At 53.4% G+C, this 19,074-nt stretch overlaps 1 protein-coding gene across 1 annotated transcript in view; it reads right to left on the reverse strand.

Annotated features, from left to right (window-relative positions):
* Positions 1–1,047: 1,047 nt before the first annotated feature.
* Positions 1,048–19,074, reverse strand: part of DGAT1 (diacylglycerol O-acyltransferase 1) — a 30,221-nt gene continuing 12,194 nt past the window's right edge. Inside the window, exons 4-18 of the mRNA XM_033156172.1 lie at positions 16,778–16,818; positions 15,331–15,416; positions 14,842–14,894; positions 13,758–13,863; positions 12,547–12,666; positions 11,938–12,012; positions 11,325–11,428; positions 9,940–9,978; positions 8,977–9,018; positions 7,179–7,223; positions 6,511–6,623; positions 5,890–5,955; positions 4,737–4,824; positions 2,886–2,948; positions 1,048–2,245 (exon numbers count right to left, since the gene is read on the reverse strand). Coding sequence (XP_033012063.1) covers positions 2,099–2,245; positions 2,886–2,948; positions 4,737–4,824; positions 5,890–5,955; positions 6,511–6,623; positions 7,179–7,223; positions 8,977–9,018; positions 9,940–9,978; positions 11,325–11,428; positions 11,938–12,012; positions 12,547–12,666; positions 13,758–13,863; positions 14,842–14,894; positions 15,331–15,416; positions 16,778–16,818 — 1,188 coding nt within the window. The 3' untranslated portion in view covers positions 1,048–2,098. The remainder of the gene's footprint in view (positions 2,246–2,885; positions 2,949–4,736; positions 4,825–5,889; positions 5,956–6,510; positions 6,624–7,178; positions 7,224–8,976; positions 9,019–9,939; positions 9,979–11,324; positions 11,429–11,937; positions 12,013–12,546; positions 12,667–13,757; positions 13,864–14,841; positions 14,895–15,330; positions 15,417–16,777; positions 16,819–19,074) is intronic.

Raw genomic sequence — 19,074 nt, forward strand, 5'->3', positions numbered from 1 at the left:
CTGGGTTGTTATATGCAAATTGTTTTGCAATAAAGTTAAATAAAATAAAGTAAAAAGAGGATGGGGCAAGTTCATGGAGGAGGAGAGGGCTCTCGAAGGCTCCTAGCCAGGATGAGGTGGCAAGGCACCCCTCGCAGAAAGCCTTCAGGCCTGCCTCTTGGGTGCTGCTTCTATGCTGGATATGGGTGCGGATCTCTCCCGCAACAGCCACAGCATTTGCCACAAGTCTCCAAAGGTATGGCCACTCCCAGAGGCACATGCTTCACTTCATCTCCCAAGACAGATGCCAATCAAAACTAGGTGAAGATGCACCTTGGGACTCCTGCAGTTCTTCCAACTACAGTCCCCCTTGAGCTGGCGATGAATCATGAGATGGCAGGGACCCCAAGGAGTCATCTAACCCAACCCCTGGAATGCAGGAATATTAGGTGGATTAAACATGAGCCTGGATTTGCAAATGGTGAACGAAGAGCAGAGGAGTTAAGGTCACCCCAAAGCACAACCACCACCTGCTCTCTCGTGAATGTACCTGGCTATTAGGGTCTTCCTCGGAGGCCCTGCTAGAGATTCCCCACAAAGTTGTCCAGGATTTCAGGCAGGGAATAATCACAGCCTGCCTGGAGAGTCCAGATTCTACTTGGGTCTTTCCTCTGGGGCCCTAGGCAGAAACCTTCCTTTGCCCAGGCCTTCTGTGATCGGGACTTGCCACCCTGGCAGCGCGCTGAAGGTAAAATTATCTCGCTCACTCTGTATGGCTCTAAGGCGCCAACTGCAGGTGCACCTTAAAGGTGGGGCTGATGTTTTCTGTATTTTTTTTTAATGAAAAACAAATAAGGCAGATTTGGAAGCAACCCCTTCGAACAGGAGAAGAAAGCTCTGGATGACTCCCAGGACGGAGGAGCACTTCAGGAATATATTATTGTCACAGGTGTGAAGAAACGATTGCCAGAAATCAGTGTAATCCACTTGGTCATGTCAACAAGGTACAGTTCTGTGGACCCTTTAGGGCCCCCCCACCCACCCCCCGCTGCCTTTTGTCAACACAGATTTTTGAAAATATGCTTTAATCACTTTTTGTATGAGACAGATACATTCTGCAAACTCTTAAAAAGTTGCTGGGTTGTCAAAACATGGGAATGACCACACACAGCCAAGAACAACCTTGGCTAAAAAGAGAGGCAGCAACAGTCGCCAACACAGCCACCTATGCAGGGAGCAGGAGGGGCTGTGGAATTGGAGCAACCCCCCCCCCATGGGTCGCTGCTCCCCTGCTGCGAGGACGGATCCTGGGAAGGGGACGGAAGAGAACTGAGGCAGCTCTAGGGGCAGAAACTGCCACGAACCCAAACCAGGCCCCCCAGGAGAAAAAAAGCTTCCAATCACCTGTGCCTCCACAGGCAGTAGTACCAAGGCCGGCCGCAGGAGCCCCTGCCAACCAGCATTCCTTATTCCCAAAAGGCCTTGGGCTCAAGGCCGGCGAAAGGGGGCGCTGTGCCCCTTTCGCTACAGAAGAGCTGCCGGTAGCCAAAAGCTAGGGCGGAACTGAATGCCCAACGCCTTCGGGCTGGACAGAAGAGACCCCCCCCCCCCAGGGAGGGAGAGTCCTTTAAAGTGCCCTGAAGGTCAGCACCAAGGGGAGGGAGCTGGCTCTGGGGGGCCATCCAGGCTCTGGGCAAAGCTCAGACCCCCCCCCAACTCCCAGCCACACCCTCGGGCACAGCAGGGTTCAAACCGTATTCCCATTAGACAGGGGACCCCCTCCCTCCTCCATCATTGAGCCACGGCAGGATTCACCTGGAAAATCCCCAGCCCAGGTGCCGGCCCCAAGTGTCAATCCGGAGAAGGCGGCCCCCACTGACAGTTATTGCATTGATCCAAACTTCGGACTCAAAAAAACGAGTACCTGACGAGCAGCCGTTACAGAAAGACACACACACACAGAAAAAGGTCACACAAGGCAACTTTCCAGGGCAAAGATGACGGCAGCAACATCTCTGCCCAGGCTGGTGCTGCGGAGAGTTGTCGGGTGCCCAGGAAGAGGCCGGGCTGCTCTGCCTTCGCCAGGTGTCCTCCTGCTGATGGGAAGGAAGAAGGGGAATCACTGGCTTCCCTCGTAGTTGAGCACGTAGTAGTCGTGGACATACATGAGGACGGCAATGGGTTGCCCAATGATCAAGGAGATCCACACAGCCGCATTCCCATAGTTGCCCCGAAGGAACCGTCCCACAAACCAGGCCAGAGGAATCTGTGGAGGAGGAAAGAGGGAGGAAAGGTGGCTGAGGGAGAGGGGGTCTTTTTAGCCGGGAGAAGAGGCGACGGAGAAGCGACATTGACAGCCACCTTCAGATATCTCAACGGCTCCTGCCACGTGGAAGATGGAGCAAGCTTGTTTTCTCTTGCTCTGGAGGGTAGGACTCGAACCAACGGCTTCACGTTACAAGAAAGGAGATTCAACATCAGGAAGAACTTTCCGGTGGCAAGAACTGTTTGACAGTGGAATGGTCTCCCTTGGGAGGTGGTGGGCTCTCCTTCCCTGGAGGTTTTTAAGCAGAGGTTGGATGGCCATCTCTCATGGATGCTTCAGTTGGGATTCCTGCATTGCAGGGGGTTGGACTAGAAGACCCTTGGGGTCCCTTCCGGCTCTACGGTTCTGTGGTTCTATGATTCTCCACCCTAGGGCCAAAGTGCAGGTCCTCCCCCAAGGCTCACAGGAAAGAAGACAGAACTCTCTGGGGTGGGGGCAACAGCAGCATCCTGGAATTTCTTTGACCCTCACCCCCTTTGCCAAGACACTACATACCGGGAGCCTCTGGCAAGGCTGAGCTGGCGGCAAGTGGCCTTTGCCAAGCCACTCACACAAAAGGCAGGCAGCACCCAATCCTTACCTGAGCCATCATCCCCATGAACGCCCAGGGCCGGAACATCTTCAAGGGCACGCTCAACAGGTACTGGGTGGGGACAGAAACCCACAAAGACATCAGTCCAGAGAGGAGAGGGCACAAAGCAAGCTTGGCTGGCAACCCCGGCTGCCACCCTCTGAAGCCCAGCAAGCAGCCCGGGAGTCTCCCCTTGATCCCAGTCCCTCCAGAGGAAACAGAATGAAGGGCGCTCTCTTGCCTCTTTCAGGTGTGAGCCCATGGAATGACCCACACTGGCCAGGGAAGCAAGTCAGGGGACACCCTCGCCCGCTCCACATCCAGGAGTTGGAGCCACTTCTCCCTGTTCAAACCTTATGCTGAGAAAGGAAGGCAAGACACTATCGCCCCCCCCCCGCCCCCACCCCTTCTCTGCTTTCAGAGAGGACGGTCCTTCACCACCCACCCCTTGAAAGACTTTCATCCATCATTCTTCAGAGGAGGAGGAGGAGCCACAATGTCCCTCGGCAACATCTAACTTGCTCAAATGCACATTGGCATTTGTCTCCAAATTCCTCCAAAAGATGCAGTGCAAACTGGGAGTTTTCAGGTGGATTCTCAGAGTTGAGAACTACCATGTTTACCTCTGCCCAACACACACACACACACACACACACGTTTTTGCTATAAGCAAAACTTGGGAGTAAGCAATTGTCTCCCAAACTTTTCCTGACTGGTCTTCTCAGAAATGGTCTAAGACCACCCAGGAGAAAGCTCTGCCTGCTGCCTTGTCAGCCTGGACTGGGAAGCTGGTGAGAGCCCAGAAATGAAGGAACAATTTTGGGAATTACAATTAAAAGTTGATTGGAAGTTTGAAATGGAGATGCTGGATGGTGACGTATTATATTTCCTGAAGAACTTTGCAAGGAGGTTTTTGGACAAGACTTTGGCTTTTAGATACAAGGAAAAAGAGGACATTCTGGACAATGGTTTTCCAAAGGGGTGGAGGGAAGTATGGTGGGTGATTCAGAGGTGGGGAGGAAAAATGGTAAGAAGAGGGGTAGGGTGAAAATTTTAGATGTGTAATCAGGAAGGCTTGCCACGGTACCCCGAAGTCAGAGTGTTAAACAATTTATGATTTGGAATAGAGAAGAGATGCTTGGACTGTTTTTAAAGAAGGGTAGTTTAATATTATATAAGGTTTGAATTAGAAATACCAGCAGCAGTTTTAGTGGTATAAGAAATAGATAAGGTCATAAGAAGTTAAGATTTGTATTAAGAAGTTATATTTTGATATTTTGATGTTAAATGATTTAAATTTTAGAGATGAAGATAATGAATTTAGGTGAATGAATTGTTGAAATAGATGGAAAGTTACTGAAGTAAATTAGAATTGGAAGCAGAGGAGAGAACGGGGGGAGTCCCCCAAGTTAGATTCGAAATAAGATCTTGATTAAATGTATGCAGTGTTGGTGTTCCGGTGTGGGTATGTATTCTTTTTTATTTCTGTTTTTCTTGTTGTATTTGTTGTTGTTGTTGTTTTTTATATTGTATTTGTATTTGTTTTGATGTGGAAAACCAATAAATTTTTGTTAAAAAAAAAAAAAAAAGCTCTGCCTGCTGCCGTGTCAGCCTGGACTGGGAAGCTCAGTTTCAGGTGGCCCAGACCACCCCGCCCCCCTCAATCAGATGCTGCTTTCCTCTCTCACACCCTTGCAGAGAAAGGCTGGCTGAGCACCAGCAAGGATGCTTTGGGGTACAAAATCCACAGCCTTTAAGAAGAGGGTTGAGATTGCAAGCCAGTAAGCGGGGGGGGGGGGGAGTCCCTTTGGGCTCTCCTGTCGACACTCGGGCACCTGAATTTGTGGAGCAGGTACTAACCTCATGGAAGAAAGCAGAAGCAAAGAAGACGCCTGTCTGAGCCACCCATTTGCCAGCTCCCTTCTTCAACATGGGCTTGTAGAAATGCCTGAAACGCGAAGGGGAGAGAGAACTTAAGAACAGCCTGCTGGATCTGACTGCGGAGGCAGGACAGCCACTGTGGCTCCGAGCCATTGACAGAAATATTCATAGAGGAGGCTCTTTCAAAGGCATCTGAGTTGGTGGCCACAGCTGCCTCCTGCGGAAGCGAGTTCCACAGTTTAAATATGTGCTGCACGAAGGAGGACTCCCTTTCATCTGTCCCGAATCCCCCCAGCATCCAGCTTCATTGGATGCCCATGAGATGTTATGAGAGAGGAAGAAAAGCTTTCCCCCCATCCACTCTCTCCATGCCACGCATAATTCTATAAACTTCCATCACATTGCCTCTTAGTTGGCCTTTAAACTAAAAAGTCCTAAACACAGAGAGAGAGAGAGAAAGCCACGGTGCCTCCAGGAAATGCATGGAGACAGCAGCCTTTGGTGGGAAAGGGCCTTCAGTCCTTTTGGTGCAGATCCGCTTGCAGAGATCAGTCCCCACATTCCCTCCTTTGCTCCAGAAGTGCTGTCTACACAGGTTGCCCAGGCACCATCAAGCGTGCCTGCAAGTGAGGCGTACAAGAGGAGCAGTCCAGCTCAGGAAGGAGGTGGCAGTGGCGAGGGCAGCAGAGAAGGGACAGGGATTGGGGTGTGTGTGTGTGATGTGCCCCCCCAAAGGCTGATACAGAGGCCTCTGGCACAGAAGAAGAATGGATGGAGAGGTGTTCCTGCTGGGCACCTTTTGAGCTGTGCTGGCTGGGGACTGTCCCTCTGGAAAAGGGGCTCTGAGGTGATGGAGAGCCCAGCTCGACTTCAAGAGCTTCCGCACTGAGCTCTTAAGAGAAAGGGGTGGAGGAAGGGGGGGGTTGAGGTGGGAGATGTTGGGGCAACACCTGGCCCACAAGGTTTTCACTTCTGCTCCTCGGTACCTGAAGCGCTTGTGGAGGGATTACTGCGGCTCAGAAGGGAATCCCAGGTGGACTAAGAGCAGAATTAGCCCGGCCGTCCCTCACTGACAGCTACAGGGCCCCCACCCCCCCGACCCCAAGATTGTCAGAACTAGGCCTAGGCATACCTCAAGCACCATTTGTGGACTGGGATGTTCCAGTTCTGCCAAAAATAGGTCACGGTCTCCGAGTTCCTGAAGGAAGAAAAGAGGCGTGTGTTGCAGCGCGTCAACCGACCCTACAACCCCCGACATCGAGAGAAAGCCCTTAACAGAACAAAACAGGTTCCCCCTCTCTCTTTCGGACAGGGGAGCCAATCCCTGCAGGGTTAAATGTGAGCGGTCTGGCTGCACACAGGATTCAGTCACTGAGTTTCACCAACGAAGGCTGAGCCCAGCCAGTATCATCCCTATCAGGTGCCTCGAAGGCGCTTCCTACAACACAAAGGGAAGGATCCACCCCCACACCTCGTTGGGTCTGGGGAAAACCCTCCCGGTCCTCGCCCACAGGGAGGAAGTCTCCAAAACCCAAGCCTTGGCTGTTCTGCAGGGTGCTCTGAATGCCCAAAGCGGATCTTTTGAGTTCCATTTACAGATTTATTTATTTTTTATTATTACAGCCATCTGCCATTCTTTCTGCAGTCCTAGGGCAGGTTATAACAATTTGAGACACAGCTTAAAAACCTGATTTTTTTTTTAAAAGAACACAAGTCACAAAACACACACGCCCTCCCTGCAGAGCTGACTCACCACCAGTCCCTGTAGAACTCTCGGTCTCCAAACTGCATGATTTCCGCAGTGACATTCAGGCTGGAGTGGAAGAACCAGTAGAAGAAGATGAGCCAGATCAGGTGGTTGGGGACCTGTCGGGGACCGCAAGGCAGAGGACAGCATTAGTGCGTTCGGCTTCCCTCTACAGGAGAAATGGCCCTTCCAGGAGGAGGTCTAGCCAGGAACTGACTCTCTGCTTCCAGAAGCAGCACTGCTCAGAGACAGTGCAGAGAGCGCCCACAGCCCAAGCAGCATCCCGCTGCCCTGGGCAAGCATTGCTTCAGCCAGCAAGCAGCCCTGAGTGGGATGCACCTTTTGCCCTGGTACAGGATCAGACCCTCCTTCGCAGCCCTTTCCCGTAAGAGACGGCTCTCTCAAGACACCAGCTGCCTGTAGACCAGCCTTTGCCGAGCCAACGCCCTCCCAGATGCCCTGGACTACAACTCCCACCACCGTGGAACCGTTGTCCAAAGGACCTGGACAGGCCCCAGTTAAAGGCAGGCTGCCGTGGGCAAGACTAAAACCTCTGCAGAACCGCAGCTTGTGACTCGCCTTGCGGGAGCAAACCCCGGAGGCCTGCTCCCATTCCCATCCCAACCCTCCATGCCCACCAGTCCTGGAAAGGAAGCCCAGTTTGTGGTACGTACAGCTAGTTTCAGGAGGCGCTCAATGATCCTGGAATAGTCCATGTCCTGCAAACAAGAGAGAGAGAGAGAGAGATGAAACTCGGTGCAATCAGCCACGGCAACACGCTTCCATCCCACGCGGGAAGGAGCTGGTCATCCTCCCCCTCTCCCGGCCACTGCCAGCTGCCCTCCACTGCTGGACCCTAAAAAACCGGGGTCCAGTCGACCTGCAAGATAGCCTTACCCCAGATATGCACCCCCTGAACCACTTCAACCTGTGGAACTGGCACTGCTACAGGTGCTGCATGACACCTGTTCCACATTTGTAAGAACTCGTTTGCTAAGCGTGGCAGCACCGACATCTGCTCGTAAAATATGGACCACTGATAAACGCCATCTCCAACTCCTCAAGAGATTCCATCAACGGAGTCTCTGAAAAAAATTACACATCACTCTGGAAGACAGGCAAACTAATGCCAGTGTACAGGAAGAAGCAAAGATGCCCAGTGTCCAGGCGACGATTCTTCAACATCGACTTTGTTGGACTGGTCATGTTGTGCAGATGCCTGACTGTCGTCTTCCAAAGCAACTACTCTATTGCGAACTTAAAAATGGAAAGTGTAATGCTGGTGGTCAACAAAAGAGGTTTAAAGGCCTTCTCAAGGCAAATCTTTAAAAATTTAGTATAAACACCAACAATTGGGGAACAATTGGGAAACACTTGCCTGCGAGCTAAGAGGAAGGCACGCTTGGAAAATCCACACCATGATCAACTCCTGCCCTTTGTCCCCAATGTGGAAGGATGTGTGGGTCCAGAATTGGCCTCCACAGTCATTTACGGACTCATTGTAAAAACCATTTTACAGTCAAACCTCTGGTTGCGTTCAGCACGGGTTACGAACACACTGAACCCGGAAGTACCAGAACGGGTTACTTCCAGGTTCGGCGCGCCGCACATGCGCAGAAGCGTGAAAACACGCTTTGCACATGCGCGCCGAATCGCATCGTGCACACACACAGACGCGGCACTTCAGGATGCACGCTGCTCGTCTTGCAAACGGGGCTCCGGAACAGATCCCATTCGCAACCAGAGGTACCACTGTAATGGAAGACAATCTTACTCAGCTACGAGGGATCGCCAAAGACGACGACGACAACCTGGAACACCCTGCCTAGTGACATCAGGCCGACCCCTTCCCTATGCTCTTTGCGGCGTCTGCATTGTTCAGGCAAGCCTGTCCGGATGTTCAGGAAGTCGATGTGGGTTTTAATTCTTTTCTAGCCTACGGTTATTTTAACTTTTTGAAAGTCTTTAAGTTGCTAATTCTTCTTACAGATTTTTAAAAAAATATTTTTTGTAAACTGCTAGGAGCTTTAGTTTTGCTTTGTTTGCAGATGAAGCAGTGTATAAATTCTATGAAATATATGATGTGGCAGGAAGGAAGAGAGGCGAGCAAGATTCAGTTGCTGGATGGCAGAAAGCACCAAGTCCCTGTGTCTTCTTGGGGGGTGGGCAGTCCAGGCAGCTCTCCTGTGGGACGCTGGCAACCAACACACCTTGCAGACCCCTCCCCTAGTTGCAGGTGCTGAGCACTTAAGAGGCCATCAGGCCAGCCTTAAGCTAAGCTGTGGTTTTTTAAAACTCAGAATCTGAGGTGCACTCTCCCCCCCCCCAAAGCCCATCCTTTCTGCCTCCCCACTTTTCCCATTACAGCTCTAAGGGCATGTTGTGGGCCAGTCCTGCTTTCTTTGGGGGGGGGGGGTCTACAAGCAGTTCCAGCACCCTAGTGGAGAAGGGGGTACCCAGGGCATGGCTTACCCGAAAAGGCTTCATGGAGTTCTGAATTGTGGGGACCATCCACTGCAACAAGCACACATTAAAATCAGGTTAATAGGGCCGGGGGGGACCAGGGGTCATCTAGCCCAGCCCCATAAGGTACAAGCCAGCTTAGCCTCCTTGGTTTGAGGAAATGTTCTCTGACCCCAAACCAGAGGAAAGAAAAGTCACGCTTGTGCAGTATAGAGAACCACCCCCAACGCTGATCCCAGGGCAAGGCTGCCCAAACTCCTCCAGCTACTGGGACGCAAAACATCCCCCCAAACAATGGGAAGCTCTGAAAAGTCCCTGCTCTGACCCCTGCCCAGACAGAAAGGTCTCAAGAGCCTCTGAACAGACCCCTCTCCCAACCACCAGCATCCACCATCACCCTTCTTCAGCTCCTGCTCCCCTCTTGGAGTCCCAGCACTCGCTGAAAATTTTTTCTTTTTATTCCAACAGGAATTTTAACCGAAGTCTGATCTTAGCTTTAACCATTTATTACTTTTTCTGCACACCACTCGGGAGACAATTCCAGCGAAGCGGTATGTCAAATGTTTAAGGAAGCAATAACCTAAAAAACTTCCATCTAGGCAGATCAGCTTCAGCCCACACGCAGCACCCCTGCAGAACTGCCAAGTCAGGCAGACGTTCAACGGGAGTGTTCCAGTACCTCCAAACAGTTTTAGCAGTTGAATATGGAGAGGTGGCAACCGTCTCTGCACCCCTTCCCGTCCTTGGCCCCCCGTGTCTGCTGCAGCATCTCGTTTGCCCCCCAGCCTTCCACTCTGCACCAGACACTCCAGAAGGGGGCGCAGGGCAGCTCCTGGCCACTTCTAGACTGGAACCGGAGAGAGCCTGCGGTCTGCTTTAGGCACCCTGCCAAGGTGGTGCTCTCTGGCCAGACCTTTTGCTTCAAAGGTGCCGGCGGCAGGGACAGAGCAAGCCCCACCTGCCCCCACTTACCTGCTGAATCAGCCCCACCATCAGCTGGAGGAAGAAGAGCTGGGGGAGAAAAAAAGAAGAGGGACCATCAACACGAGAACTCATGAATGCCCAAAGAAGCGGGAGGCTGGAAGATTCAGATCCGGTGAAGGAAAGTCCTTTTCTCTCGTTAATCTATGGAACTTACTCCTGCAGGAGGCAGGGACGGCCGCCAAACTGGAAGACTTTAAAAGCCAGATTGGACACATGCATGGAGGAGGGAGACAGTCGATGGCTGCTAGCATAATAATTATAATGATAATAACAGTAATTTTTATATTGTTGTTGTTGTTATTTATTATGTATACGCCTCCCATCTGGCTGGGTTTCCCCAGCCACTCTAGGGGGCTCCTAACAGAATACAGTCATACCTCATGTTTCAAACGCTGCAGGTTACGCGTTTTGGGGTTGTGCTCTGCACTGAACCGAGAAGTACTGGAACGGGTTACTTCCGGGTTTCGGCGCATGCGCAGAAACACTAAATCACGCTTTGTGCATGCACAGAAGCACCGAATTGCAACCCGCACGTGCGCAGATACGGTGCTGCAGATGCTGCGGGTTGCGAACGTGCCTCCCACACGGATCGCGTTCGCAACCCGAGCGTCCACTGTATTAAAAGCACAATACAGTGGTACCTCTGGTTACGTACTTAATTCGTTCTGGAGGTCTATTCTTAACCTGAAACTGTTCTTAACCTGAAGCACCACTTTAGCTAATGCGACCTCCCGCTGCCGCTGCGCCGCCAGAGCCCGATTTCTGTTCTTATCCTGAAGCAAAGTTTTTAACCTGAAGCATTATTTCTGGGTTAGCGGAGTTTGTAACCTGAAGCGTATGTAACCCGAGGTACCACTGTAAAACATCAAACATTAAAAACTTCCCTTAAACAGGGCTTCCCAAAACAGGGTGTTGCGCTCATGGTGGGCTTGCCGGTTTCCCATAATAAGCACCTGCTTGATGACTAGATGAGCCATTAACCCGATCCAGCAGGGGTCTCTTTATGTTCCTATCGGCAGCCAGGCAGGATGGGCCCCACAGCCAGCCTCCAGGCCAAAGCTCTTACCCACAACCATGCAGGCCTTCCGAGACCCTGAGCCTTCCTGGCTAGAGGTTCCCACCCCCTCCCTACGGCCCCAACACTACATTGGGTGCATGCCTGACCCCTCCAGTATTACAGGGGAGTCTTCTTGGCGTGGGTCCTTAGGTGTGCGCAACCTGCGCTAAACGTTTGGCCGCAGTCACGGGGACTGGGAGCCGGCTTCCCCCAGGTTCTCGACTCAAAGGGGAGATTCCCCAAATTTGGAAGTATGGCAGCCTCCATTGCCTTGCCAAGGGGGTGGGCAAAGAGGACGGGTCGCCAGGGGCCTCACCATCTCAGCCAGCCTGCGCAGCAGAAAGCGCTTGCGGATGCGAGGAGACCGCGGGAAGTTCAGCTCGTAGCACAAGGTCGGTGCGAAGAGGAAGTAGTAGAGGTCTGCCACGGAAAAGGGGGGAGAGGGGCGTTTAGGGCAGCAGGGGCACCAAACAAGAGCTGCCCTCTCCCCTTTGGGAAAAGGACCGCAGCAGCTCAGGCACAGAGAAAGCAAGTCGCATGCAGAAGACCCCGGGCCCAACCCCCCAGCAGCATCTCCCCAGGCAAGCAAGGCCTCAAACCCTGAAGAGCCGTTGCTGCCGGCCAGTGCAGACAACACTGCCCTAGATGGGCCAATGGTCTGACCCCATACAAGGCAGCTTCCCCTGTTCCCCAATGTGGGGGGTGGGGAGCGGAATAATGCCGGCGGACCGTTGACCTTGGAGCCACCACACTCCAGGGGAGGGCAAGCGCCACAAAGCTCTGACCTCCCAGAGGAAGGGGGCATGTCAGGAGTGTCAGCCCCAGGATGGTGTCGCTGCCAGACCCCCCCCCCCCAACCCTGCCAGGATAGCCATGCCCCAGAACCACAGGGAACAGCCCACCACGGGGGTCTGGCCTGCTCACGTTACCTCTATAGGTCAGGTTCTCTGGGTAAGCCACGGCCCCCGAGGCCACGTTCCCATTGGCCTTCTGCGACCCGGCAGCTGCAACAGACAACGAAGAGCATCAGTCAGAGAACACAGGCCAGAGAAAGACAGCGTTGGAAGGAACCCCAAAGGTCATCCAGCCCAACCACCTGCAAGGCAGGAATCTTGGGCCCAACATGGGGCATGAACCCCGAGATTAAGAGTCTCCTGCTCTACCAGCTGAGCTACCCACAGTCGTTGCCTTACTCCTGACCCTTAGGGTCCCTTCCAATTCTACAATTCCATAAATCACATAAGCTGCACAGAAAAGGAGATTAGAATGGAAGAGGAGTCTGGTGGATGAGGTCAAAAGGGGCCCAACCAGACCAGCATCCTCTTCTGGCAGCGGCCAACCAGATGCCCTGATGGGAAACTGGCTTCCAGAAGCTCGTATTAGGAGCCTTGTGGCCTCCAACAGAGGAGGAGCAGCCTAGCCAGCCGGGCTTGTAGCCACTGATGGCCCTCTCCTCCTCCATGAATTTGTCCAACCCTCTTTCAAAGCCATCTCAGTTGCCCCCACCAGGCCTGGCTCCCCCCGGAGTCAGGGCTCACCGGAGCGGACTCGGGCGGCCTTGGCTTGCCTCTTCTCCCGGCACCACTTGTTGACGTCCTTGAAGGAGAAGAGCTTGAGGAAAAGGATGGTGTGGATGCCCAGAGCAAAGACGGCCCCGACTGCGGAGGGAGAAGAGAAGCGGGTGGGCGGGAGACGCAACACGCAGCCCCAGATAATCTGCATTCTCTCTTGCATGCCCCAGAGGTGAAGCCGGCCAGACTCACTGACCAACCCCCATCAAGAAAAGGTCAAGGTCAAGGGACCCCTGACCATTAGGTCCAGTCGCGGACGACTCTGGGGTTGCGGCGCTCATCTCGTTTTATTGGCCGAGGGAGCCGGCGTCCAGCTTCCGGGTCATGTGGCCAGCATGACTATGCCGCTTCTGGTGAACCAGAGCAGCGCACGGAAACGCCATTTACCTTCCCGCTGGAGCAGTACCTAGTTATCTACTTGCACTTTTTGATGTGCTTTCGAACTGCTAGGTGGGCAGGAGCAGGGACCGAGCAACAAGAGCTCACCCCGTTGCGGGGATTCGAACCGCTGACCTTCTGATCGGCAAGCCCTAGGCTCAGTGGTTTAGACCACAGCGCCACCCGCGTCCCATTCTCAAAGGCTATTTTGGGGGGGAGACAGGACAAGGTGATTTGTGCGCCAGCATCTTCTGAGCTAGGAGAGATCAGAAACCTAACCCAGCTCACGGCCCCCCTCTGCCTAGGCCACAAGCAGCAGGGCTGGGCAAGAGAGCAATACAGCGTCCCAAACCGGTTTGAAGCCCGTATTGTGGTACCGGTTCCATAATTTTTGACCTGGCGATGTATCGCAAACCATGACCTGTGTGTGTGTCTTTGCGTGCGGTATGCAAAAATCACGATGTGGGGGGAATTGTGAAGCCAGGAAATGCCTCTCCGTGGCTCCAGCCTTATTTCAGACACGTGGGAAAGCTGCTTTTCAAATCAAGGGCCGCATTCCCTTCAAAGCAACCTCCTGGGGGCCGGGTGGGAGGTTACCAGCCAAAAGGGGATGGAACGACAAATGCAGATACTGCAGAGAGAGAAGAAACATACACCTCTCCTGCAACTGACCCCCTGGGCCTGAGGCTTCCCAGCCCCAATCTAAGGGCCCTGCCACCCAGGAGCCCGCAACAGAAAGCCGCCTTTTCAGAGCAAGTTCACAAGTCTGGGGGGGGTGGGGGTGGGCGCTGTGCACTCACCTGGCGTGATGGAGGTGACAGCAAGAGTCACCAGCGCAGGGAAGCACAGGATTGTCAGGAGGTTAACGGTGTGCAAGACGGCCCCAAGGTGCTCCGAAAAAGAGCCCTGCGGAAGGAAGGGAAACGGGGGCAATGCTCTATGGCCACCTTAAGCGCTACCTGCCCACCCCTAAAAGAGGGGCCTGCTATTGCTATGATATTGTGATATTTTAATGTATTTTAATATTTGTTGAAAGCCGCCCAGAGTGGCTGGGGGGACCTGGCCAGATGGGCGGGGTACAAATACTAAAATTATTTATTTATTTGTTATTTCGATTTATATACCTCCCATTATCCAGAAGAAGAAGAAGAAGAGGAAGAGTTTGGATCTGATATCCCGCTTTTCACTACCCGAAGGAGTCTCAAAGCGGCTAACATTCTCCTTTCCCTTCCTCCCCCACAACAAACACTCTGTGAGGTGAGTGGGGCTGAGAGACTTCAGAGAAGTGTGACTAGCCCAAGGTCACCCAGCAGCTGCATGTGGAGGAGAGGAGACGCGAACCCGGTTCCCCAGATTACGAGTCTACCGCTCTTAACCACACCACCACACAGGGTGTTGTAAACCAGGACTCAAGGCAGCTTAAACAAATCAATACGATGCAGATACAAAGCTAAAAACATTATCAGCTGTCACAGTCAAAAGGGGAATTAAACGCTAATAGGATTAAAACAGTATTTTTAAAATCTATTAAAATACTGGTAATAAAAACAGCGCAGCACTACGACAAGCGCTTTCCTTAAAAAGAAGAACAGTCAGTTCCCGAAGGAATGTTGAGAAAAGACAGTCTTCACCCGCTGGCAGGCGGACAAGAAGCAGGGAGCCAGTCTGGCTTCCCTAGGAAAGGATTTCCAAAGTTGTCTTGGAGGAGCCAGCACCGAGAAGGCCCTCTCCTGCACCCCCAACCCAGCATGCCCGCGAGGGTGGCGGGACTCAGAGAAGGGTTCAGGTCCGTATGGCTGAACCCGATCCTTCAGATAGCCTCAGCCCTAAAAAGACCCCGTTTCGCAAGGGATCCCAGCCTGCCCCCCCCAAGAGCACACTTACCACTGCCAGCCTCTTCTCGATGTGCAGAGCTGCCAGAGCATACACATTGGCCACTGGGGGGGAAGCAGACGTTGGGGGTCACTGCTGGGCGGTGCAGGCAACCAGGAACAAGGATTTGGGTCCCTGTTCTCAGCCAGCCCAGGAATTTGCAAGCCTGCAGGTTGGAGGGACCCTCAAGGATCATCTAGTCCAACCCCAGAAAAGGCACTCCCATCCATTCATCCTTCGCCACCTCCAACCCCTTTTTCTTCTCTCTTTCTCTCTCATTGCCTCACTCAAGAGCCCTGATCTGAACGGTGCAGGAGACCGGCAGCACCAGGGACCAAAAGGCTGCAGGAGGCGGAGGCCGTGAGGACTTTTGCAAGCAAGCAAGCAGGTCTTCAAGAGGTACAAGTGGTAGGAGCCAAGCAGAGACCCGCAGGCCGAGGACAGGGGCCTGCTGAGTCACGCAGAGGAATTCAAGGCAAATGCTGAGATCACTCAACTCACCGATAATAAGGCACAGCGATGGCCAGCTGTAGGGGTCTTTCAGGAACAGGGAGATGACCTGGATGGGGTCCACCAAGATGCCGTACCTGAGGGGGGAAGGAGCACATGAAAGGAGGCGCTCTCCTCCCTCCCTCCGCCCATCCCAGTCAGACAACCCAGGCCCAGGGAGGAGGAGGCTTGGATGAGACCCCGCAACCCCCCATGTCCCACACCCCTATGGGCTGCCTCCTTTGAGGACTTGCTTGATGCAGAAGGCGTCCTCCTGTCTGTCTGCTGGCTCCATGTCCTTTGGGAGAAGGGCAGGACGACGGGAGGCATGTGGCTTCCCAGGAGATGTGCTGGGCAGCCGAGCTGGGCTTTGGCAAGGAGGCACTCTCGGGATCAAGCCACGGGCACAGCATCATTGCAGAGCCACAGAGAATGGGCTTAACGGCACCCTGAGACCTCCAGGGGGGTGCAATTTTGTGGCGCAGAAGCCACGTGAGCTGCTTGGCTCTTCTTCCCAAGGGCCACCACTCTCTCATCTCCGACACTCGAGCAAGACCGCCGCTGTTGGGGGGCGGTTTGCAGCCAAGTCACAAAGGCACGTTTTGCTAGACAAGCACAGGTCTGGTACGCAGAGAGCTCTTAAACGTCCTACAGGACCCTCTGGGAGTGGCCCCTTCTCCCCTGCCTCCTCTGGGCAGGAATTCAAATGTGATCATCTTGGTCTTCCGGTTTCCTGCCGCTCAGAAATGGCGGCACGGATCGGATGGCGCTGAATAAGGAGTTCGATCCGAGGCTGGCTAGAGAAGAGGGGAGAGTGCCAGGGCTAGCCACTCACACACACACACCCCAGAAAGCCTCACGAAGGTCTGTGAGGTGTCAAGGGGTCTGGCAGTAGCGCAGTTTCTCCTGCCTTCTCCCTGGAAACTCATCTGAAAGGGGGGGCGGGAGGGAGAGCGGTCGAGAGCGCTCCCGGCTAAAACGCGGCTCTGCCAGCCGAAGTCACAGGCAGCCGCCGAAAGCAGGAGATTTTCTCAACAACATTTGGAGGTGAAGGAACAGTAAGGTGTGCACTGAGTCCTGCCTGGAGATGCTGAGGGTTGAACCAGGGACCTTCTGCAAGCCAAGCAAGTGCTCTGCCCTTGAGCTGCAGCCCTTCCTTCCCCTCTCCCCCCCCCCAAGGCCCCAGGATCTGTCCCCAAAGCAGGCATAGGCAAACTCCGGCCCTCCAGGTGTTTGGGACTACAATTCCCATCATCCCTGACCACCGGTCCTGTTAGCTAGGGATGATGGGAACTGTAGTCCCATACATCTGGAGGGCCGGAGTCTGCCTATGCCTGCCCCAAAGGCAGCCTGCCACATCCACTCTGATCTGCTCTGGCAGAATTGTAGCATCGCCAGGTGAGGTCTCTCGACCCCTGCCAGCCCCCCGCCCCAGCCGAAGAAGAGCTTCAAGACTTACTTGATGAGGTTCTCTAGGAAGAGGCGAGCATTGCTCAAGACCTGGAGGACAGAGGGGACAGAAGTGAGCAGCAGCTCCCGCAGCAAATGCCAAAACGCCCCCCCCCCCAGCCCAATCTCAAAAACCGGCCATAACTGTCTCTCGATATCCAGCAGGCGCCTTCACCGTAGAATTTCCGCTAAAACCTTCCTGTTCAGACAAGTCTCCCCACCTGCTCAGAAATGCTGGGAGGGAATTATAATCTGATTTAGTGTTTTAACTTCTTGCACGTTTTGATGTATTGCAATTCTCTTTCTCCCCCCCCCCTCCCATTTTTATGGCTTTATCTTTCTGTAAACCGCTTGGAGGTGCATAAATTTTGTGAAATAAATCATGATACAAATGAGAAAATGCGGTGCAATGGGAGGCTGGTCTCAGGCACCTCCCTCCCCCAGCACTAAAGAGGATTCTGTGGGACTGATCAGTTTGGGAGGGGGGAGCAACCGGGGGCAACAGAGCTACAATTCTGGCAACTGGTCAGGCAGCTTGTAATATTTCGTTTCCAGGTTTTTGTATTAATTTTTTCCCTTTCCTTCCTAACTCATTAACTATTTCCAGTTTTTTACTTTCTTTCGACTTCCTCAGATGGGCATTCTGTTGTATCAGGGACCCCATCAGGATTGCCTTGCTTCTGTCCCAGACCCCTTTCTCATCCACCCCTTGAATGAGGTCGAACTCAAAATATTCTTCAACTATTATTTTTACCTTCCTCTGCTACTTCTACATTGTTTACTATTTCTTCGTTTAATCTCCATTCTGCAACGTGAGCTCACCTCCTTATGGAAGCTCTCCATGTTTCACTGTTTTTATATTTTGTTGGAAGCCGTCCAGAGTGCCTGGGGCAACCCGGCCGGCAGAACAGGGTACAATTAGTTAAATTAACATTATCATTATTTTGCTCTGGGGTGGGCGGCAGGATGAGCCACACTGTCTTGCCACACGCCATCCAGCTCCTGTAGGTGAGTTTCACCCTGAACAGTCGCTTCAGAGGAGGAGGAGGAGGAGGAGAAGGAAGACGACGGAAAGATAGCAAGGCGTGTTGCTAAACCACAAGCCTGCCTGCTTCCTCCTGCTTTCCCAATCGAGGGTGAGCAGGGTTAAGTCCCGGGAGCAAAGGTCGTGGGGAGCAAAGGTGGAAGGGACTCCGCAGCCCCGCCCGCCCCCCGCGCTGCCTCTTTCAACACCACCCTCCTGCCGCATTCTTGAGCTCGCCTCTCCTTCACTAGGGATAGATGGACCGAGGGGAGCATAAATAACATCAGGGCTGCCTTGGAGGAAGAAGGGAGCATTTCTTACAGAACAGCCCACCCTTAGCGAGGCGTGCATGGCAAGGAAGTGTTCTCCACCCTGCCCAGCACCCCGCAACAAGGAGGGGGCATAGCAGGAGGGATCATGCCCACAAGCCACAGTCTCCCCTTAGGAAGTGGGGGGGGGGCTTCAGGAAGAAGCTGGATGGGGATGCACAGGCTGCAGCTCAATGTGCGGGGCCTTTTCGGGATTGGCCCCTGACATTCTGGCTCCAGCTGAACCCAAAGCAGAAAGGTTTAGGGGTTGAAACTGGAAATCCCCCTACACAAAGAGGTTAAGTGGAGTTGCGGGCTGGGGGTGGGGGGAGAGAAGAGGCACTGAAAGCTCACTTTCCATAAACATCCCAGTCTGGAAGTTGAGCATTTCCAGGAAGCGTCACACAGCTTCCTATCCTGGCAGGGCAGGGCAGCCTCAGAGTGGAGCCCAGTGGCTGGCAGGGCCAGAGAGCGCTCTGGAGTACATGCCAGCTGCTGCCATCGCCTCTCCTCGCCTGGGCAGCAGGAGCAGAGCCAGCCAAGCGCCAGGGCTGCCCCCCACGCAAGAGGGTTGCTCTGGGCACCTTGGCTGGACCAGTTTCTGCCGGGGACACGCAGCCAGATGGGCAGGGCATAAATAAAATTACAGTATTAGTCTTACTGTTGTTATGATTAGAGGAACATACTGGGCCAGACTAGCCTGTTTCCATCACAACCCCAATTGCTCCAGGTAGCCCACAAAGTCAGCAAGAAGACAGAGACAGACATCCCTCAGGCATGTGTGTGCCCCAGCACCTCATATTCACAGGTATACTACTTCTGAACTTGGAGGCTCTCTTCAGCTGGATGGAGCACGCCTCTACTGACTTGCTTGCTTTAAAGCTCAGACCCCACGCCAGCCAAGAGTGAAGCAGCCAGGAGGAGGAGGGTTATCTCGCCCCATGATTTGCTCAACCATTTGGCACAGGCTGCTTA

Source organism: Lacerta agilis, chromosome 7, assembly GCF_009819535.1.
Source record: "Lacerta agilis isolate rLacAgi1 chromosome 7, rLacAgi1.pri, whole genome shotgun sequence".
Classification (NCBI taxonomy): domain Eukaryota; kingdom Metazoa; phylum Chordata; class Lepidosauria; order Squamata; family Lacertidae; genus Lacerta; species Lacerta agilis.